General features: G+C 41.5%; 1 protein-coding gene across 2 annotated transcripts in view; it reads left to right on the top strand.

Annotated features, from left to right (window-relative positions):
* The window catches only part of si:ch211-159i8.4 (matrix-remodeling-associated protein 5), a 34,368-nt gene extending 14,420 nt beyond the window's left edge, over nt 1-19,948 (top strand). For both annotated transcript variants that reach the window (XM_036127292.1, XM_036127291.1), the window contains exons 5-17: nt 5,169-5,407; nt 5,542-5,693; nt 6,906-10,001; nt 10,124-10,368; nt 11,643-11,898; nt 12,037-12,231; nt 12,362-12,880; nt 12,957-13,128; nt 14,636-14,902; nt 15,020-15,146; nt 16,538-16,618; nt 16,865-18,011; nt 18,578-19,948. In XM_036127292.1, coding sequence (XP_035983185.1) covers nt 5,169-5,407; nt 5,542-5,693; nt 6,906-10,001; nt 10,124-10,368; nt 11,643-11,898; nt 12,037-12,231; nt 12,362-12,880; nt 12,957-13,128; nt 14,636-14,902; nt 15,020-15,146; nt 16,538-16,618; nt 16,865-18,011; nt 18,578-19,131 — 7,050 coding nt within the window. In that variant the 3' untranslated portion in view covers nt 19,132-19,948. The remainder of the gene's footprint in view (nt 1-5,168; nt 5,408-5,541; nt 5,694-6,905; nt 10,002-10,123; nt 10,369-11,642; nt 11,899-12,036; nt 12,232-12,361; nt 12,881-12,956; nt 13,129-14,635; nt 14,903-15,019; nt 15,147-16,537; nt 16,619-16,864; nt 18,012-18,577) is intronic.
* Nucleotides 19,949-24,055: the final 4,107 nt, after the last annotated feature.

The raw sequence follows: 24,055 nt of genomic DNA, 5'->3' as shown, positions 1-24,055 counted from the left end.
AGCAAGCCCAAAAAAAAAGAGAGACATTAGATTAGGACATAAAACCCACACCCAGGTTTGCTCTTGCATACTGTTGCTTAGAAGAGTTTTGTTTTTTCTTTAAATATTGTACTAATTTTCTTCAGGGCTGGAACATCAGAAAGAAAAATCACAGTAAATGTGAGTCCGCACCAAACAAACATAGCCACAGTAATGCTTTCCTACCTATGCCCTATTTTAGGCAGTAATTAGCTGCACTTTGACTGCTTCCCTGATGCCAGATACATATGGCTCCAATCACTCAGATTATAATCTGAGCAAAGATCAACGGCAATACATTGGGAAAGAAAACAACAAAAATCTGGAATTAACGTGCCTTAACTTTACTCACGCTCACAGAGACAGAATAGCATCTGTTTGGCTATGTTGTGCAGTTACATGCTTTTAATTTATTAAATGTTTAATCAAATAACTCTCTGTCTGTTAGATATTGTCCAGTCAATATAAACCCAATTGGCTTTGATATTAGGAGAATAGGTGAAAGAGTGATTCGAGCACTAGCATTCTGTAACAGTAAACTCTGCACACATGCGGAATAAATGAGTGACAATTTCTCTTCAAGTGTAAGAATTTAACACAAATAAATGTCCATCCATGGAAAACCATTATTCATGTCATTTAACAGTTTTTAACAATATACCTCAATCAACAACTCTTCTTTACTATAGGCTAGTGAAACTTAACTAAAAATACTAAGCAAAATCAAGATTAAAGAAACTAATAAAAATGGTTAAAAACCATCACCATAAGAATGATTCAACACATTTCTGAATTCAGCGAAATTTCATTATTTCAGATAGAAATAACTAAAAATAGTGGTGTGAAGATCTAAAGGTATCGTTTTAGATGGAATATGGTTTGGCGTCACACACCATCTTTCTGTGTTGTTCTCCAGTCTCTTGTTTACAACCCCAGCCAGCCGGGCGTGCGTGTACATATGTGTGTACAGCTGCCACTCAGGGCTTAACCCCTCCCTGCCCATAAAATGCCGCCGCCACATTCACCTGAAGATGGTCAGCACCCCGTTATTACCACAAAAAACAACGGTCTCTGGCAAAGAAGTTGTCAGATAAGGAAGGAGAAAAAATTAATATTAGATTTTCCCTGTGCTTAACTGTGCTTTCCATCAGTGTTGATCCCTGAATGGATTCATTTTGCTGTCTTTCATCACTTGCAGTTATGTTTTTGTAAGGAATAAGCGATGTGGCTACTATAACAACAAGGTCTTCTCTTTGTCTGTGATGGGTCCAAGGCAGTCCAAGGCCTTTGGACAATTTTACGACCCTTTTGTTCTGGGAACCTTGTTAGCAGCTAGAGGCCGGGCCATGCTTGCCTTCCTATGAACACAGTTCTGCTAATAGCTAACTGCTATACTCACATTGCTGTGAATGTGGCATACCTCTCCCTGTCCATCTATTTTTGCCCTTTTCAGTGATCAAAACATTCTGTTACGATCAGAAACAGAGGACCCAGAATTCAAACAAGACAAGCAGTATGTGAATGATGACAGTTTATTGAGGGTTAAACTGCGACTGGACACTGGTTATTGTCAGCGTCCATGGCAGGAACCTCTGGAAGCGGAGACAACAGGTTAGTGACCTCACAGGCTTTTTGGGACGGGACAGTAACTGAAATATCGGTCACTAACCTTATCACGATCCGGGGTTTGGCGGGGATAGTGATAGCTGGCTCCGGCTGCATGGTCAGCACGCAAATGCGCCTCGTTAACATCTGGGAAACCCAATGGCGGGCTTTGGCTGGTTCTCATGGTCAGAAGGTAGGCAGCGGTTCAGAACCGTAGTAAAGATGACAAGCAGGATGTACAGGGGGAATGTCCAGAATCCGTAGTCTGAGAAGAGGTCCAGTGTCGGAGCTGGGTGATCTGAGGTCCAGAGACAATTCAGGGGAAAATCCAAGGCAGAGTTAGGGCACAGATCCAGGTCCGGTAACAGGCAGGCTTTCCGATCAGACAGGGGTCAGGCAGGGTCAGACATCAGGAGACAGAACAGGTCAGGAAACAGGCAGGTAGTCAGGACAAAACGCTGGATTAATTTTACCAATGGCTCAAAATAATCTGGCACTAGTGTCTGGTCTGATGGCATGTTAAATAGTGGCAGGAGCAGGTGGATCTGATGAGCGTGGATAGTGACAGTGACATCATTCACAGGTGTGTGGAATGATGATCAGACTAGCACTAGTGCCGTGATCATGACACATTCATTATCTTATGAATGTTCCATTCCTGCTTATATGCTCCATATTGATCCAAAGATTGTTTATTTCGCATAATTTGCTGGTGCTGGTTGGCAATTAATCACATGCTAGAATCAAAATGAAGCTTTGTGATGACTGTTCAATTGTCTACAAAGTGCTGGTCCAGATAATATTATATTTTACTTGCTTACTCATTCTAGTTTAATTGCTTTGCATTTTATCTTTGATTATTAGTTAGTAGATGTGTGTTTCTAATTAGTAAAGGAGATTGTGACTCAAATAGTTTTGATTTTATCATGGCAATTTGGTTAATAAACTCTCCTAGATTAAGAGATAATTCTTTGAATTTATTTTTATATAAAAGAGATTTGCTGTCCGAAGTTTGCACTCGAAATATGCCTTTCAAGTTAACAGCTATCTATCTATATAAAGAAAAAAATAAAGGAATATATATATAAATATATATATATATATATATTAGGGCTGGGCAAGTTAACGCGTTAATTTCGCGTTAATTCATTAGACTGTTAACGGCGATATTTATTTTATCGCGCATTAACGCATGTTGCTCACATGCTTTCAGTCAGTGTCAGTCAGCACGCGCTGACTGCAGCGTGCTGTCACGGCAGCACTCTCCCGCTCCCCTCCCCTCTCGTAAATGGCTCAGCGGCGCCAGCCAATCAGCACGCAGGCTCAGTCTGGCTCGCCCACTCAGCTCTCACACAAACTACAAACAAACAGCTGAGAGAGACCGCAGCAGCGAAAAAACATTAACAAGGGAAGTAGCACCGTTCGGCTTTATTTTAATACCGTAAATGAAATCAAGCTGTATGTTTTGTAAAAAGCCGGTTCATTTCAGTGGAAACACAACAAATTTATCTAAGCACGTGAAAAAACATGAAAACGTCGAGCCCCAGAAACGGAGAGAGGAGACGAAACTTCTCTCACTGCCCCGACAGACCCACAGACGTCTCTGACTGAGGCGTTTCAGTCCTCCAGGGAACATCCAGGTAGATCAGTGGATGGATGGATGGATGTTACTGGAGCCCACACATAACATGTAATTAAGACCTTGAAAGAACCCAGTACATATATTAAAAAGTGTTATTTAAGATAAGATAACATTAGCTAATCCTTTTTTTATCCCACGACGGGGAAATTTATAGGATTAAAGCAACAGGCAGGTGCACACAACACAGACAAAATTACATAAGGATTGAAATATATAAGAGGTGGATTAGCGAAAAAACACTGAACATAACATTATTATTGTTATTATTATTATTATTATTATTATTTAATTGTAATAATAAAATAAAAACCCAAAAGGTCAACAGTTTCATGATACATCAAGCTTAGGGACTGGCTAATATACAGCAGGTCAAAAAAGGCCATATTTTGGCTGCAGTGCTTGCTGTTCTCTTATGAAGAAAAGATCAACTAGTGCACTAAATTCAATAGATGGGTTGAAAATATCCAGTATAAAATAAGTGCTACAAATGTTACAACACTTTTGTTCATATGGCAGCAGAACATTAAAATAAAAGTGCTCTTTACACTACTTTTGAATTCATTCTTGGAGTTTGTAAATACAATGCGATTAATCGCGATTAAATATTTTAATCGTTGCCCAGCCCTAATATATATATATATATATATATATATACATAATATATATGTATGTATAATATAAAAAATATATATCTCTATATTTGTTGTGATTTTTGGTTGTGTTTCCAAATGATTAATTATGATTTTAATTTGAATTTCTATATTCATAATTAAAGCCAGAGTTGCATAACAGCTTGTTATCTTACAAAAAACAGACTGTTCTTAATTTTGATCCTAGTTTGAAGATGTTTGACATCTCTCCGATGCTGCTACGGCAGCAGGAAAAGAGCAATGTTTCTCTGGTGTGAACCACCTTATGGAGTGTCCATGGAAAAAAAGAGGTCAACTTGATCCTGTGAGACGGTTTTATAGAAGCCAGGAGACATCATGCTGTGGGGGCAGTCCTAATGGTGCATTCATACCGAACATGATTCCGTCGAAATTTGTGCCTGAATCGCATGCCATTGGTCGCTGTGACTCTTCACATACATAAATGGTGACAACAGCCTCCCTGTGCTTCACCACGTCACCGCGTCATCAAATAGTAGGAGCTTCTATCTGCTTGTCTTTTGTCTGTTCAATTCAGTAGGACGGAGCGGGATTTTACCGAGTGAGTCCCCGTGCTAAATGTGTAAAGTTGAACAATGGCGCCAGCGTCCCTGTGGGTCCACCAGATCCTCCAACGATGCTCAGAACAGAGCAAGAGGCCGGGCAAAGAGAGCACCAGAGACAGTCTCGGCGGTGGCGGCTGGCTGGGACCACATTTTTTTCAAAGCCACCCACAAACTTCTAAAGAGCATTCCATGTCAACATTATTTTTTTCTAGCTTTCATTTTCTTCGACAAAAAAAAATATTTGTCTCCTTCATTGTATGTCACAACCACAACCAGTCCCTGATTGGTTGACACAACACTAATTGACAGAAATGTTTGTATTTTTGAACTCCTGCGAAAGTCATCGCGGGTTCCGCTTTGCTCTTGCCCGCTCATCGTGCCAATTGCATCGCTCTAATCGTGCTGATCGCATGGCGGGCCACTACACCGTTCCTGCATAGGGATAATATGTAATTCACCCACTTAGGCCACCTCATTTGCGCTCGGTGTGAACGCACCATAAGGAGGAGGGTCCTACCATCTCATGTTTCTCATGGATACCAGATTATAGTCTGATTTCGAAATTCCTCATGGCTGAGGCCCAACAGTTAATTCTCAGTAAGAGTCTATAATCAGCGGTTATTGTTGGACATTAGTCATTGCATTGCGTTTTAGTGCCAAATGTAAGTAGATTCTATTTATTTTAAACAGATCCTGAAGCTGAGTTACAACAAGCTCAGATCAGTGAATTCCGGTCTCTTCGAGGGTCTGGTCAGTCTGATCCGTCTCCATCTGGATCACAACCTTCTAGACTTTATAGAGCCATACTCCTTTTCTGGTCTGACCTCTCTGAAACTCCTGCAACTGGAGGGGAACCTGCTGAAACAGATCCATCCTCATACCTTCATAACTGTCTCAATACTTGGAAGCTTTTGGAACTCTGGACTCAAGTAAGAATCGACGAAGTGATGTTTGTTTTACTTACTTATATCCCAAATTTTATGTTAAATAATTGAAATTAAACATGTGACATATTTTCACCGAACACAATTAATGACAAAAAAATATTATGTTTCTATCGTAGACACTTACACCTATCAGACAACCTCCTGGAGGAGATCCCTCCTGCAGCATTAAAAACAGCTCCCAGGCTGGAGCTCCTCACTCTCCACGGTAATCCCTGGAACTGTGACTGTCAACTTCACTGGTTCCTGGAATGGAGCACCACTCATGAAGGTGAATTAATCCTGTAATCTATAACATGCATAGTATACATATTATGATGTAAATTCATATATATATATATATATATATATATATATATATATATATATATATATATTTATACACAGAGAGAGTGAGATATACTCATTTGCATAATGAGGCAGAAATGCATACAGAAATGTAGAAATTAATTAACTGATTAATTACTTACTTAACGAATATCCAAATAAAAGAATGAATAAATTAATGAATAAATTAATGAACAACTTGGTCGTGCAAGTCTTAAAGCAGAAAAACAGTCCCAGGTCTTCAGTTGATCATTAAGTGAAATATGACACTACTTTTCTAAAATGCTTTGTTAGTTATGTCAGCCGTACCTGGATACACACCGCCTAAAAATGTCCACTTTGCTTTCATCAGTCACAGAATATTTTTTAAAAAGTTATGGGGATCATCAAGGTGTTCAGGCCATGGGAGATTTGTATTAATTTCGGTCTCCGGTGGTTTTGCAGCTTGGTACTCTCACCCGGAGGCCATTTTTGCCCAGTTACAGTTTAAGTTAAACCTTTAACACCAACCTTAAATGAGGAGAGTGACGTCTGTAGAGCATCGGATGTTCTTCTGTAACCTTCTGAATGAGTCATTCCTTTAGCATGATAACCATTGCAGTTGACTTAAGTTATGTTTTATCTAGTTTCCATATCTAAAGACAGCATCATGTCTCATGTAATCAGTAGATATGAAAATCAAAACAGAGATAGTTGTTTTTGCATTGAAGAAGAACCAAAAATGGAAATGCTGTTTTTCTCTCATTTGTCAGACTTGCGGACTCTTTAAGAACACAATAAATTCTTTATTAGATGTTTATTAAGTGTACTTTTTTTTTTAAACGACCCAACTCGTTTTCTTGCTCTCTCCATTTTATTCCCTCTTTGGTGATTTCATAACAGCTTTGTCATTTTTTGCTATATTTTCAAACATGTTTAATCAGGCCCATATGCTTTCTGTTTGGATCAGCAGCAACAGTTTCTGATATATCATTAGGTTTATATCAGAAAATATTCTCCCTCACCTTGTCATTCTTTCTACTTTTTGTCTTCTGTCCTTTTTTACCATCCAACTCTGTTCGTGAGTTTTATCCTTACTCTATTTATACATTTTCATGGTGACCTTTATCAATTTCAAAAGACTGATTTTCTTTTTGTCTACTCAACTCTTTTCCAGGAGTAGTAAAATGTAAGAAAGAGCGAGGTGAGGCTGAGACATGCCCTCAGTGCTCATTTCCTCAGCTTCTGAATGGAACCCAGCTGCTGGAGTTGACTGCAGGCAAGCTCGTCTGTGAACGACCATTTCTTCGTTCCCCTCTCAAACAGTGGGACAATCCTCATTGGGCAGAATCTGAAGCTGAGCCTGACCTTCCATACATCCGGGACTTAGAAAAACCTTTGGGCCAACTAACCATCGTTCTTTCAGACAGCCATGGAAACCGGGCTTTTGTGTCGTGTGATGTACGCCATCCGGGCGACAGTTCCCCCATGACATGGATTTTAAACCCGCAGTCATCAATGGAGCTATCTGTAAATGTGTCACTGGTGACTGTCTTGGAGTGTGAGATTGATCGAGAGACATTGCAAAATCTATGGCAATTAGTTGCCTATTATTATGAAACCCCAGCAATTCTGGAAAGAGGTCAACAGAGGGCTAATACAAGCAAAGTTACGTATCAGTATTCTCAGGCTATCAATGAGAACTCCCCCTACTTCACAGAACTAAAAGGATATTTAGAAGCCGAACCAGCATGGCTGCTTCAACCCAGAGTCACTGTGAAGCTAAACAGGCAGCAGACAACAACAAGAAAACTTGTCATGGATTTCACCACTATAATCACAAAAAACATCAACAGCCATGGGAGGCAAGAAGATGACATTGAAGTTCCGTCCTCATGGGCATTGATCCGTAGAGAAACAACTGGAAGGGTTCAAGCTGCCCTCGAGGGTTCAAAGGTCAATTTACAGTGCAGTGTTGTTACTTCTGACCCAGAAGCAAAAGTAGAATGGATGCTTCCAGATTTGTCCACTGTAGAGGAAGCAACGGATAAGGTAAAAATATCAGAAAGAGGCCAACTTGTCATTTCAAATGCCACGCTTTCTGACTCAGGTCTCTATCACTGCATAGTCCGAAGCAAAGCAGGTGTGGACTTGATGCCACTGAGATTCACAGTCAAAGAGCGCACCCTTGGTCCAACAGCATTTAATGGTCAGAAAATTATGATTGAGAAGGGGAACTCGCTGTCTCTTCCTTGTGAGGTGACCTCATCTCAGCCCAGTCAGACCTTGTGGTACCTGCCCAAAAACCAAGTTCTCCTGCCGACGCAACAGACAAAAAGAGCAGAAGTGATGGAAAATGGGACTTTGGTGGTTAGAAAGATGACACATGAAGACGCTGGGGAATATAGCTGCTTGGCCTCCAATCTGTACGGAGTTGACATGCTCTCTCACATAGTGGAAGTCACAGGGAAAAGGACTTCAGAAAAGACCAAAGTACAAACGGACAGAGAACCCCTTATCATGCCACTTGGTGTAGATGAAGCGGAGGGTTCAGGGGTTGACTATCAAGAAATTGTAAGGCCTTTTGCTACACAGCTACCAGAGAAGGTAGGACGACCACACAGGAAACTCAATGGGTTGTTTAAGGGAACACGGATCAAAAATTTAAAGAGGAAGCCCAATAAATCTGTTAAGGAATTAGATCCAAATCGCTGGGCCGAGATTTTAGCAAAAACTAAAGCTAAACCAAGTGTTCCTCTGCCTACTGAGCACTCACTTGAAGAGCCCAGTACAGTAACCATCCAGGCTAGAACATTCAAACCCTCAACTACAAGTGTGAGTACAACTGCAGAGACTTTATTCCACTTTACTACCTCTCCTTATATTAAGCCAAATACGTTTCCTTTTCAAGAAGAAGTTAAGACCGAAATCCATTCAAGAAAAGAGAAAATGGAGACTCACTATGAAGTATCTGAAATACAGCAAACTAAGCTGTTGGATTTACACCCTGGAAGTACAGTGCCATCCTTCCTGCATGTTCAACAGACCACAGACGCAGTAGAAAGCATTAAAACTCCATCTAGTCCCCTTGTCAAGCAACTAGAAACCAAACACATTGACACGGAAAGAAAAAACTTTGTTCCTGGTTGGTCTAACAGGAGAAGACCCTTTCAAAGACGTAGAAAACCCCCAATGAGAAGACTCCATCCAAACAAAACCCCTTCCTACCCAACATCCAACAAGCCCCAAAGAACTGTGCCTCAAAAGACATACACTACACCAACAACCACCACCACAACCACTACTACTCCCACCACAACAACTACTACCCCCACCACAACCACTACTACAACTACAACCACTACTACCCCCACCACACCAACAACAACCACCCCTGTTCCAACTACAGTAGAGTACAATGAACCCCTACCAGCCGAGTATGAGACAGAAGATCGTGACACATATTATGAGGAATATGATTACAAGAGTAGGGAACGCTTGGATGCTACAGAAGATGGAATCAGCGACATCTCTACTAACACCCATCTACATGGTAGTGTTACACCCCCTCTATTGGACAGAGAAAGAAATCCTCATTTGGCTAATCAAGAATTACCTAATCCAAAAAGCATTCCCACTCCAAAGCTGGAGACTTCAGTTTTATGGACAACTGAAAATCATGTAAATCTTAAGGAAAGCCAGATAGAGGGAGTGGGGGTGACAGAACAAACCAAACATGCTGTCACTAACACTAAAAGCAATGATAAAAGCCCCGCAAGAATAAACGAGAAAGAGAAGATGAATGCAACCGAAGAGCAAGAAAAGTTTAAAGATGAAGGTGAGGGACACAAGGTAAAATTAAAAATGGAGTCAGTTACTCAGAGCTATGTTTCACAAGATAAATTTCGGTTAACATCCCATAGCAGGCAAGGAAGTAAAACTCAACCTTCACCTGATCAAAACTTACCTGCAAATCCAAAGAAACCAGAACCCAATAAGAAGACTGAAAACCACCACCTTCAAGTTATGGAACCACTTCACCCTTGGCTTCACCAGAACAATCAGCAAAGAGGACAAACTACCAGTTCTAGGGTAACACACACAGATCATGGCAGAAATGCAGCAAGACACGGTCAAGTAAATCCAAGCAGCCATTCCCAGCCTCCCAGAGTCCCTCCAACCTCCCGCTGGTCAGCACACCATCATCCTCATCCATATTACCCCATACACCCTTCCTTGACAGGTCAAAGGCAATTTCCTCACCCAAGGCAAGGTAAATACAACTTACACTAAGGTGAAAAAACTAGATCATTTTTTGTTTTACTCAAAATAATAAGCTTAGAGTTATAGGAGTAGAGAGATTATTTAAAGTTACAACCCATAATCTCTTTATAGGTCTGAAACCCACTCATCGACCGTGGTCTTTCCTTCACCCATGGGGTCACGGCTCATCCGTCACCAACAGACCAGAGATAACAGCTGAAACTGTAAAACCCACTACCACTGTTTCAGGAACAGACAATTCCAGAGGTCTACCACCCAATATCTATCATCATAGTCATCAAAATCACCACGTTGACAGCAGAGCCCAAACCAGAGATCATCTCTTTCTATCGAGGCTCAGAAACCGATACAGACAGGTAAAAGTAGGGCTGTGTTCTTTGACTGTAAATATAGCAAAAAACAGGTTCTCATTGCTCTGCTATTTGCGCTTTTGAACTTTGTGTTTCTTTTATGTTATGAAGTATTATATTTTATGGGTGGTCTAAAACTGACCAAATTTTTTATTTAGAGTTAGACAGAGATATTTAACGTTTCTCATTGTATACTCTGTAATGCATTATTCATATTTATCTGCAATGATCTGCCTATTATTCTGGGTTTTTTTTTATGTCAGTTATGAAAACTAGAACATTCAGGTTGTCGGCCCCTTATTATGAGTGAATATAATCTTTACTAAATGCCATATGCTGTTTTAGACATGCCGGTGAATTGTTATAAATTAGGAAAAATAATATGTACAAATCATTTTTACACATTTTTTAACCGCAAAAGTTAGTAAAAACCTATATCTCAAAACCTTGTTCACACTGATGAAAGCCCTGTTGACCAATAGGTGTCCAAAGTGTGGCCTGTGGGCCATTTGTGGTCCTTTGAATGATTTTGTGGGGCCTTTGATTGCAAACAAAGACTGGTACAGACTTGGGCCACCAGCACAGGACACTTTTAAAAATGATTTTAGGGAGTGATTTTAACTGATGATGTAAATATGTTCAAATGAAAAATATTAGGTCCAACACACAATATTTGTGTTTTATTAACCAAGCTTTTTGCTTGCATTTTAATTTTCTATGAAATAGGACCACAGACATCCAGTGTTTGTCCACTATTTCTGAAAAGTAGCTTTCGGTAGCACCCATTATTAAACTTGGCTGAGTAGACAAGCATTTTCAAAGAAAGAGTGGCAGATGTCCTGTTCTTGTTTCTGAGAACAGACTAAGAAAAAATATCAGGAAACCTTATATCTTAAACCTAATAAGAGATGTATTTCATCTACAATGATTTCTTCAAAAAACTTACCACTTTTTCCCCATACATTGTGGAGCAGTTGACAAAAACTTTTTACATATACATTTTTAAGTTTAAGAACAGCGGCCCACAAGTAGCAATCAAGTTGACAATTTTGGTCCCCTTGGCAAATATTTGGAACCTGACTACTGTGGAGGATATGTGTATCTGTCCAACAAGTAAACAATAACTAACTTCTTAAGCATATTCTTATAGGTGTTTCTTCATTGTGTAGGTTCTCACTGACTTTATCTGTCTTTTGCCTGCATCACATATGCACAAATGTAAATAAATAAAGATTTGTAAGCTTAAGGACAGCTCAGAACTTTGGTTTTGATCTTTTCAGGCCCAGCTTGATCGGATTGCTCAACTCGGAAGGATAGCCACACCCAAACCTCGGACCGGCTACGATCCTCCACCTCCAATCACACCCAAAAAAGACTCCCCATCCCCACATGGACCTTTCACTTTGAAACCACCAGCATCCACTGCTTCATACATTTACTCCCTGGAGCTCTTAAAGCCTGCTAAACCATCATCGTTGTTTGTTTTCCCCCAAACCCCTCCCTCACGTCCAACAACTTCTCCAGCTCTGTATGGAGGTAGGTGACCCGTTGGCTGATGCAGAGAAGTTGTACTCAAAAGATTTCTACACAAAATGTGTGTAATCAGACAGAAAAATATAAGATCATAACTCTATCTTGTTCCATTCATCGTTTTGTGGTCAAACTTCTTTTCAGGACGAATCAGCTCCTCCCAGAGTCCCACAGCGGCACCTCCTTTCCCATGGCTGTTTGGAGTTAATGGGATGAAACCTCGGATAACCACAGTTACCACAGCAAGTGTGTCTGTGCTCGCAGAAGATGACGTCTTCCTTCCCTGCAAAGCAGCTGGGAACCCTGAACCTAACATCGCTTGGACCAAAGTCTCCACAGGTAAAATACAGACAGGAAAAGAATATGAAAGCAAAGAGGAAGGAGAACATGTAAAACAAAGTCCAGACTATTTGGGTGAGTTCTTAAGGTATGTCGCCATGTCTCGCTTTGTCGTCTGTTCTGCAACCAGGTGCCACTATCCCAGCCAACACCAAACATGGCTCCCGTTTTGAAGTCTTTAGGAATGGAACTTTCCTCATTAAAAACGTCCAGCTTCAGGATCGAGGACAGTACCTCTGCACAGCCCACAACAGGTTTGGATCAGATCGTACGGTGATCACCCTAGCTGTCCAGACGGAGGCCCCCAGAATCCAGCCCCCCAAGTCAGCAGTAATATCGATATACTTAGGAAAGACTGCGACATTCCACTGCCTAGCTTCTGGAAAACCACCTGCCCAGATTTCCTGGATTCTCCCAGACAGGACGTTCGTCCGAGAAGCTGGAACCATCCACACCCTCCTTTCTCCGATGTCTCTGCTTCAGAACGGGACCCTAAAAATTCACTCAGCCAATTTCTCCAGCAAAGGAGATTACAAATGTATAGCAAGCAATGCGGCTGGTGCTGATACAGTCACTTATCAACTCCATGTGGCAGCTTTGCCTCCGAGTATAAGTGAAGGAACACAGGATACAGAGATCGTTCAGCCAGGTGAGAGATGACAAATAAATCCATTACATCCAGATAACTCTTCTTGTTTGTTGCTTACTTTAGTCCATCTACCCAGACAGGAGTGTGTATATTCACTGCTCGGCAAAGGGTGAACCAGTGCCTGCTCTGAAGTGGATGCTCCCAACGGGCGTCCATGTTAAAGCATCACAGTTTCTGGGACGCAGGATATTCGTCTTCCCAAATGGGACGCTGTTTGTAAAGAATGCTGTGCCATCTGATGGGGGCAGGTATGACCTGTATTTCAAGTTAATTTTACTAAAAGAAACTAATATGTTACTGAATTTCAACTTATCATGAGCAGTACTTTTTTCCTTCAAAAAACCATGTCCTGTCTGTGGGTAAAGATGATGTGGTAACCAGGGCTATGAAGCAAGTTGTCTTTCTGTTAAATTATTTGATTTTGTGTCAACAGGAACAACTAGATATTTAAAGTTATCATTGGATACAGAACTGCACAATATACTGAATCTCAATCACAATGCCACGAGCTCAAAGGTCTGCTCAGTTGAGATATATATTAGTAATGAACTGAACTAGAAGACCCAGAATTCAAACAGGCAAGACAACTGGCGTATAAACACAGTTTATTGGATGTAAACTGCTGCAGGTCATAGGAATCGCCATTGTCGGTTACACTGGAAGCAGAGATGACAGATGAGTGACCAGTATTTACGGGATGAAAACAGTCTCTGATAATTGGATCACTAACTTCTCATGAAACGGGATCAGACGGGGCATGGTGCTGATGATCCTCCGTAACGGTCAGGGGTCCAATCGGGACTGATCATAGTGCGGTGGTCAGGAGACAGGAGAAGAGTCGGAACCGTGATGGCTGAGAACAAGCAGGATGATCGAAGGGGATAACCAGAGTCCTTGGGCGAGGTCTGAGTCAGAGCCAGGTGATCCGAGGTCCAGTGATAATCTGAAGCACAATCCAAAGGCAGGATCAGGTCACAGAAACAGGTCAGGTAATCCGGTAGGCAATCAAGTCTGACAGGGATAATGCAGGCTCAGAGAATCAAAAGGCAGAACAGGTCAAGCAACAGGCAGGAAATTGGGTACGACAGGGGCAAGGCAGAATCAGAGATTCCGAAGACAAACAGGTCAGATAACAGGCAGGCAGGCAGGGTACAGGAAAAACGCTGGACTAAACTCACCAAAGGCTAGCAATAATCTGGCACTAGTGACTGGTCTGAGGACGGGTTATATAGTAGGAGATGCAGGTAGAATTGATGAGGATGGACTGTGGGGCGGAGCTATACAGGTGTGTCAGATGATAATTAGACCAGCACTACTGCCAGGATCATGACAATAGTATCATATCATATTTCAAACATCATGCGTTTTGCTTGCATGTTGCATATTCATAATGTATTTTGCAAGATAGATTCTAACTTCCCTTAATGCCAACACCAGGTGTATTTCCCTAGAGTTTGAAATGCTTAAACTCATAGGGAGTGATAGGGCCCATATTACATAATGGTAAAGAAAGCCTCTTTGATAAAAATCAAGAATCCTTATTGTCACTAGGTGACACCGTAGTGAAATCTTTTTTAAGACCGACACTGGCTCAGGATGCACACAGATAACAACACGCAAACGCAACAAGACATACTATTTCCACACTTTTTAAATAAATAATAAATCAGTTGATTTCACCACAAATGGGGTCAATGTGGGCTCAAAGTTGTTATAAACTTGATGAAGTCATCAAACTTCCATCTACCTGCACAGGTACGAGTGTTTGGCCACCAACCCAGTGGGTATAGCCAAGCGAACAGTCCTGCTGGAAGTGAGAGAAGAGTCCTCCTCCTCATTGCGCCATGGCCCTCCTCCTCTTCCCATCCCGCCATCCCAGAGCCATGGTTCTCCATCCCGTCAACATGTTGTGTCAGCTTTGTATGGTTCCGCTGTCTACCTCCACTGTCCAGAGTCCACTGGATCCTCAAGAGGGACTTTCTGGCAGCTGCCATCTAAGATCATTCTGGAGCATCAATACAGGCAAATGAAATATCCCTCGACTTTGTGGATAATCACATTAATAGAGCTATTGATACATGAAACATTCTAAGGAGCCATTGAACAGCATTACTGTAATCCTCTTTTTTTTTACTTCAGCCCAGAGAGACCAATTAAAGTTTTTCGTAATGGGACCCTGAGGATTCTCCAGCTAACAGAGCTCGATGGTGGAAATTATCAGTGCATCTTTCAGCGGCCTAATGGGGAGGAGATGGAGCTCTTCCAGGTATGAAGAAAAAACATAAGGGCTTGACGTTCAGTTTGTAAAAAGATCTTTCCACTGGGTTTCTTGTTCTATCTTTGTCTCAGTTGACTTCTTTTTTCCAATCTTTATCTTGATGAAGAATGTCAATTTAAACTGTACGTTAGTTTCAAGAGTTAAAGATAATGTCTGCCTTTAGCTCTGACTGTTTTTTTTTATATATATAAAATCTTACAGAGCACGTTTACAAACTGCCTGCTTTTCTCCAGCATTAATTCCAACATAGGCTTACTGGCTACTTTATTAGGTAAACCTTTCTAGCTCTACCTAGGACCCCCTTTTGTTGTGAGAACAACTTAATTTGTCATGGTAGAGATGAAATAAAGTGTTTAAAGCATTCCTCTGTGGTTTTGGCCCAGATTGACGTGATAGCATCATACAGGCTCAAAATTGCAACCGGTTAAGCTGCACATTAACAATGACAATCTACTGTTTCACAACATCCCAAAGGTGCCCTATGGGTGTGAGCGGTAGTGACTGTGGTAGCCACTGGAGCACACCGAACACATTGTGATGTTAAAAAAATAACAGTTCAAGATGATTTGAGCTTTCTATCCTGCTGGAAAATGCACCCAAAACCAGAAGATGGGTACACTGTGGTAATAAATGGTGTAGTTAGGCAGAAAGTGCCATTTGAACAATGCTCAGTTGGTACCAAGTTGGTACCTTGTTTTGCACACCTTGGTTTTAACGAGTGGCCTTTCTATCATTTTGAACAACTACGTCCATTTGCTTCTGGACTTTGATGTTAACAAGGCCTTTTTATGCACACTACTGTCACTTGAGTTTTATTGAGAACATTCTATGTAATCCATAGAAGTGGGTGCCATTTTCAAAGTCATTTGAGTCCCCTTTCTTCTCCATTCTGATGCTGGGTTTGAACTTAGGTCATGTCCACCACGTGCAGATGACTGAATGCCATCTGTATTTCCAATATTTTTATAATGAGGTGTTAACATAGGTGGCTAAAATCAACACGAACTAACTCATTTTCACATTCCATAGAAGTATATAAGACGAAACACAAAACAGTGACAAGGGCATTAACGGGATAGCACAAATTGTCTCGAACAGGCAAAAGACCTTCTTGCTAGTCTTCTAGTGCAAGACACTGCACCTCATTACAGCCCTACGTTTAACGAAAAAAACTATAACACAGATTAGTAGTAACACACTGAAATATTTTAAAGTCAAAGTATAACCTGCCCAGTTTAAAAAAAAAAAAGAAGTTACTTCATGCAACTCTTTGTAACTACAAAATATAGTACATGTGGTTAGAAAATGGATAATAAAGTTCACTTTAATCAGTTTCTCCCTAAAAAAAAAATAAATTTAATACGTATTTACCCTGACAGGTAGACGTGTTGATGACTCCCCCTCGAATCGAACATGTAAGGACGGCACAGACCAGAGTGAGCTTCGGAGAGAATTTCCAGGTAACTACTCAAAGTTAAGTAAAAGGTTAAATATTCTCCTGCAGTTATCAGTGGTTCAGTATAAATTCAATGAACACTAAACAACAGATAAAACCCACGAGTCATTGGTTGAGGGCAACTTGTTGAGCTATACTCAGTAGCTACAACTGCCTTTCTGTTTCTGTTCATCACATACATGATTTCACCATGTAACAACATACACTGTAGGACTCACTGTTCCTTCCTCTTTCACTCTCATTGATCAAGGTGGACTGTGTTGCGACGGGCCTGCCCAGCCCAGATGTCTCCTGGAGTCTTCCAGATGGAACATTAGTCAACAACGCCCTTCAGTCTGACGACAGCGGCCTTCGCAATCGACGTTATGTGATATACGGAAATGGCACGTTACTTCTTCAGCATATGGGCAGAAAAGATGAAGGCGACTACACTTGCCATGCTACAAACAAACTGGGCAAAGACGAAAGAAAACTCAGCGTCAAAGTCGGACCAAACGCTCCACAAATTGGATTAAAATCCCAATCACTCGTGAAAGTAAAACTGGGAGAATCAGCTAAACTTAGCTGTCGGGCAACAGGTGAACCTAAACCGAGGATCACATGGATCTCACCACAAACGGATGTGATACCACTATTATCAGACAAGTACAGGGTTATAGAGGATGGAACATTAATTTTGAAGAAAGTGACACTGGACGATGAAGGGAAGTATACCTGTGTGGCAAGGAATTCTGCTGGTGAGGATATTAAAAACATGATAGTGGAAGCTGAACTTCAGGAACCCTTCATTGATGCTATGACAGAGAGGACTACTACAAGGCTTCTGGCTGTTTCCTACCAAACAGCACTTCTGGACTGCAGAGTGGAGGGAAAACCCAAGCCCAAGCTCTGGTGGCTTACTCCCTATGGCCACTCACTAACAACACCCTACCTTGGAGGTCGCTTTCAAGTCCACCAAAATGGAAGTCTAGAGCTGAGGGGGGTAAGGAAGACAGATGCAGGCAGGTACAAGTGTTTTGCTAAGAATCACCTGGGTGAAGTTTCCCTTTCAGTAGAATTAGACGTGGCATCTCTAGCTGAGAAACCTATCTTTTCTAATCCTAACATTGAGATCTTACCAATTAAGCAAGATGGTGGTGAACTGATCTTGGAGTGCCCTGCTCGGGGCACTCCAATCCCAGAGATTTCTTGGGTGCTACCTAACGGGACTTTGTTATCATCTGGACGGACACTTCAACGCTTTACCCACCATCTCGGAAATGGGACTCTACGGATCCTCCGACCAACACCAACTGATAAAGGAATTTACCGCTGCCTAGCAAGAAATGTAGCAGGACAAGCAGAGAAACGTTACTCCCTGGAGGCTGGCTGGAAACCTGTGATCAGAGGAACAACAGGTATGATGTAGCCTCTCAAGCCATAAATAGTTATAATTCAAATTTAAAGGCTAATCAATGCTCTTGTCCTAATTTGTTATGATGTCCAGAAGACACCATATTAGCCGTAAAATAAAGGTAGTTCAGTTAAATCTGAACTATTGCTTCCAAAAAGTGTTTAGCTTATCTGAAATCCCAGTAGGTAAGCCACATTAACTGAGCTTTTTATCTCAAAAACTGAAGAGCATGGGTCTCCAACTCCAAGTTTTGCAACTTTTAGGTCGATCACTGTTCCGACACATCTGAATAAAATGAATGGCCCCTTACCAGGCCTCTGCTCAGTTTGATGACATCCTGAGGAGGTAATTCAGCCATACTATTCAGACGCGTTGGAGCAGGGAAGCATCTAAAAGTTACATGACAGCTCTCGAGGATTGGAGCTGGAGACCCTGCTTTAGAGTATCAGGTCAATATAATCGTAGAAAATGATGCTCAAAATTAGTTATACGAAAGTTAAGCCTTCTATTTTTGCTTGTTTACTTTGTAAATTGTTTTATCTAATTCTCTTATAATTTTGTTTTACTCAGGTGGAATGAAGATCACCTATGGCCTCAGTCTGAACCTACCTTGCACTGTTGATAGCTGGCCACAGGCACTGATCACATGGACCCTACCCAATGGTGTGGTTTTGGACAAACCCCAGACCATTGGTCGAATATCCTTCCTCACCAATGGAACCCTACACGTCAGGCAGATTGCCCCTTTTGATAAAGGAACGTATATTTGCAGAGCCTCGAACTCTTTTGGATCGTCAACACTGTCCTACCCCGTCATCGTGATGGTTTTCCCTCCCCGGATCACAAGCACAATGACCGCCATCACAAGAGTCCTTCGAGGAACTCCGGTGATGCTAAGGTGTGCCGCAACGGGCGTCCCCAAGCCAGATATTTCGTGGACGTTACCTGGCCGCACTACGCTGGTACCTCACAACCGGTACACGGTGCAGGGGGGAATTCACATGACAGACGGGGGTAGTCTGGTCATACAAAATCCTGTGTTGACTAACTCTGGAATTTACAAATGCAACGCTAAAAATGCCCTCGGAACAGATTTCAAATCAACATACCTACAAGTCATTTGAGGGTGAAGGAGGAGCTCATAGCAGACTATAATAGTAACTGAGGGAGGCGTCTTCTCTGAAGACTGACCAATTATCAAGATGCTCTGCTGGCGGATGTAAAACAACTTGAACTTTGGCTTAAAGCTTGAGATACTATAGATACCATTTGATTGTAACTGCAGTACTTGTTTTACATTTCAAGTTTTGTTCAACTCCAAAGAGTCATGCTGAAATACATTTTCATGAAGAATATTTTTCCACGGGAAGCTTTGCCCTCTTGGCCTTCCACCCTTGTAGAGATTCCATCTTCCCATACGGCATTGTTGTTAATCTTCTGCAGTTAAATATTTAAGGTTCCTTAATATAGATGGGTGTAATCTGGTGCTTGTATCTAGAAATTGTTCTCTGTTGTGAGAGAAATGTATTTTACTATGTTTTCAGCTGTCTCCATATTCATCTCCTAAACTCTGTCAGGAACCTGAGAGTGCCGTTTCTCCCCAAACTTTACATTAAACAATCACAAAACGTCAGGCTTAACAAGTCCCCATCAAATATACTTGTATCCACCATGAACAACTCCTCGGTGATAAGTACCACATATTAGGAAATTCTGAGTATTTTCTGTACAAAGATAAAATTGCTCTCAGACGATGCTCTACATTGATGCAACTACATCAAATGATGTACGGTAAGTATAATTTTCACGTCTATTCTCTCAGAATGCTGGCATCGTAGATACATCGTGACATCTTAATCAATGAGGTGAAAGTGTGCTTGTATAATTTATGAGTAAACAAAATAAACAAGTGTGCGATATTTTTATTAACTGTCCCACTCCTCACTTTTTGTCGTTCTTTCTTTACCACAAGCTTGTTCCCATTAGCACTTGTCCTGTGAAAAACAATCGCTATGCGAGATCACTTTGACAGTATGGGAGCACTGAGGACTCAGTAGGTAAACACACAAAGCTAAGGAACTTCAGGTTTAGATGTTATTCCAAGCAATGATGTGTAGTTATGAAGAAATGTGTCAGCTGTTACCTGCTTTTGAATTGTATTCACACAGGCAAGCAGCAAAATAATAGAGAGCAGAAAAATTAATCTGAAATTTGGGTTTAAACACAGACAATACTAGGGATTCATGCTTATATCCACCGTTTAACTACCTACTTAACAAAATCTTGACATGTAAACAGGCGGAACTGCTGAAAGGACACTATCTTTGTCCTTTGGCTGCTCCCTTTAGAGGTCGACACAGTGGACTGTCTGACTTTATCTAACACATCCCTAACTTTCTCCTCTGTCAAGAAATCTGAGATTAGATGAGAGAGCCTTCATTTGGGTTGGTTTACTTTCACAACACACTTTTCAAAGCACATCAAACTACCTGGACATCGTGGAATCGCAGCAGCCGTTTGACTGGGGCCTGAGCAGCGCAGAGCTTTCCAGCGCGTTGCTCTGCATGCATGAGACAAATAAAAGCAGCAGTCATTTGTACAGTATCTCTACTGCCAATGGAATAAGATTTCTCCACTTAAAATACGAATAGCTCATATCTATCATCCCATTTCAAGTGCAGAATATCTAATTATTGTATTTTAAGGGTCAATGTATTCATCCCATTGGCAGATAATCTTATTTACCTGCTCAAATTAAGGACAAATACACTCATTTCACGAAAAATTGACTTATTTTCGTTTCCGTTTTTGCAGTGTTCACTGCCACCCAAGCTTGCCCGGCAGCTCAGAGTTGATGAGCTTTCACACCCGTCCAAATAAAGCACACTGGTCTAAGGAAGAAATAAAAAAACTTTGGTCCGTCTGAAACAGAACTAATTACAAAAATCATCTCTCATAATTCACGTAAATATTTGCTGCAAGCACGGCGAAACACCAAAGCAGAAGAAACACGCAATGGTGCTGCCAGATAGGCAATAAGGTTTGTGTGTAAAATACCACTTCAGCCGCGAAAACAGAACACCGGGGAGCTGTTTGATTTACCAAGCAAAAATATCCACATAATATGCAAATGATTTCTGTTTTCTCACTGCCGCTTTGTGTCCTTCAGGACGTGAATGTCCCACTGAGCATCTTTCTGAGACAACCGGGCCTTTTACCGAGGATGAAGGGGAGCTTTGTCAGACAGAAGCCTTGGGATTGTTTAACGCTGCCAGTGTGTGTTTGCTGTGTGTTTGGATGAGAAAGAGATTATGTGGGTGTCTCTGAGATGGCGTGCGTTTCTGCGGGTGAGAGATGGAGTGGCGCGCCTGTGTTTGTGCTTGTGAAAAACAAGAAACGCGGAGCACAGCGAGGACAAGGGTTTTGTCCGTCTGGCCGCGTTTCAGCCTGATATCGACAGACAGAGTGCGTGTATGTGTGACAACAATGGTGGGTGTGTGTCTCGTTGGGGATGCTGGCGTAGGCCTGAGTTAAAAATGAAAGCAGAGCATCTCAGACGCTACAGCGGCTTGTGAGACGCCATTAAAAAAGGTAAGTCATACATTCTCTATTTAGTTTTCGGCTGACCCTCAAGAACGGTTTCATGGCTTGTGAAATTGCTCAAACAACTGTTAGACAAAGGAATACGCCTTATAAATGCATTAATCAGTTTGACTCTGAATACATTTTACCCCAGCAGTGACAACAGCCGTGATCAAGCACTTTGCCAGGACAGATGCCTCAATAAAATCAGCGGCACGTTATTGGCGTGACTAGAACACCGCCTTCCAGCGGCATTGCACGATCTACATCAGTATTCTGATTGCACAGCACTTCACTCGCCAGCTACCGACGTGTCGGATGCTGCGGCCAATCCTACTTGTTTTTCTTCTCCGATGTTTTGTTTCTAACTGGAGTTTCTGCAGATGTGCCACAACGTGCTGCTTCAAGACAGTTAACTAGTTTAGAAGAGTTATATTGATGCCAAGGCAACACAAGCGACTGAAACGTGCATATTGCCCAAAGGATTGGAACACACTGCCTAATCCGTGGGGTTTAACACAACGACAGCATGGCCTTTGCTGCTACGAGAGCTTAAGCTCTTCTGGAAAGACTTTGGAGTGTGTCTGTTGAAAAAGACGGACTGGTTCACAGTCTACACTCTAATTCATCCCAAAGGTAATCCTATTCGATTGAGGTCAGGACTCTCTGCTGGCTAGTCAAGTTCCGTTGGACCAAACTCCCCTATCCATGTCTTCATGGACCTTCCTTTGTGCACTGCTCTGAGTGTGTGTTGGAGCAGAAAAAAGCCATCTACTGAACCAATCACACAAAGTTGGGAGCATTATCTGAAATGTCCTGATATACCGAAGCATTAGGAGTTCCTTTCACAGGAACTAAAAGGCAGAGTCCAGCTCCACACCGTAAACCCCTCTGCGTCGTGTTATACTTCATACAACGCAGTGAAGCGAGGGCTGTTTTCCTGGCAACGGCCTAACCCTGAGGTGTCCATTGGATTGCCAGCCGGAGATGCTTGATTTGTCCATCCAGAGAACAAGGCTGCTCTTGGCGACATGCATTACATCGCTGCGTCCAACGCTTCACATTGCACTTGTTGATCTATGGCCTGGATGCGGCTGTTTTACCTGTAAAAACCCATTCCATGATTCAAGTCAATTAAATATTATTTATATAGCGCAAATTCTCAACATGTCATCTCAAGGAACAAATTCAATCAATGGAGTCGCATTAGATTTAACTGAGCTCCTGTGGTTCCATTTAATTGTGAGCAGACAAAAACATATAAAACAGTGGGTCTCCTGCTTCATAGATTAAGTTCTTGCCTTTTGACATCATAAATTTTAACTTCTGGTGTTGCCCTTTGCACACCTGTGCCATAGACAGTTGTCTGCTTCTATTAAATAGCATAAAACAAAGTATTTCAGCATGAAAAACTCTTACTTCATTAGTATGCCATACCATATATCTGTCTTGGTTAAAGAGCATAAAACAGTGTATTTCCGAATGAAAATACGTATTTTTAATGGGTGACAACATCCTGTATCATAACTACATATCTGTTGTTTGTAACAAACTAAACGCTGTGAAATGCGATCAAAAATTTGGGGACTTGGGGACTAAGTATGCAGCTGTCTCAGTACAGATAAATGCACTGGAGGTGCGTGAGGGACCCATCCAAGATGGAGGCCGCATTGATACTTCAGCTCCAATAGACAGCGCCAGTCCTTGAGGTGTCTACGTCTATACCGTCTATGAATGATAAGGTCCCATGATACAGATGAACAGAAGCTGGAGCTGCCTCCCTTTTATCTTCGAGGATATTGAGGAAACAATTGTATTGTTCACAAAACCCAGATTTATTTGATCAACAAAATAATGTGCATGACCAATAACACAGTTTTGTAAGCTCTGCACACTAAACCAGGCCTTATATTTTTTTTTTAATATGCCATACAACACATAGCCACGTGACTCTCAGGGTGTGTGGCTGGCAAAATCCCAGACTCTAAAGCAACAACAGGTTTTGGGACTTTCATCAGCAACTCTCATTACCAATGAATTTAAAAGTCTTTATTTGGTCCTGAAGCTGATACGTGAGATCAGACCACAGAGCATCTTTAGTAAAACAACGAGACAGTGACAATAAGCAAAACGACTCTATTGACTCCAAGGTGAGGCGCGTCCAATTTGTTTCATTTTTACGCAACAAACCTCCTTATATCTGACAACCTAGTACCAACAGAGTTTGTTTTCAAATATTACTGCACATAGTATTGATTTGAAACGGCATCTTCACATTATTTTAAAGAGGACTGGAATCCGGGAACGCTACAATCCTCCTATGTTACTTTATGGAATGTGACAATGTGAACTGGCTGACCCCATCATGGGACCGTGAGAAAATTCAGAGTTATACATCGTTACCTTGTAGCTCTAAAAGAAAAAAAAAAGTATCATTCTATTTAAAAGTTACTGGATTTATGTTTA

The sequence above is a fragment of the Fundulus heteroclitus genome, chromosome 23 (assembly GCF_011125445.2).
Source record: "Fundulus heteroclitus isolate FHET01 chromosome 23, MU-UCD_Fhet_4.1, whole genome shotgun sequence".
Classification (NCBI taxonomy): Eukaryota; Metazoa; Chordata; class Actinopteri; order Cyprinodontiformes; family Fundulidae; genus Fundulus; species Fundulus heteroclitus.
Note: the sequence above shows the minus strand (reverse complement) of the source record. Positions and strands in the feature narration are given on the sequence as shown.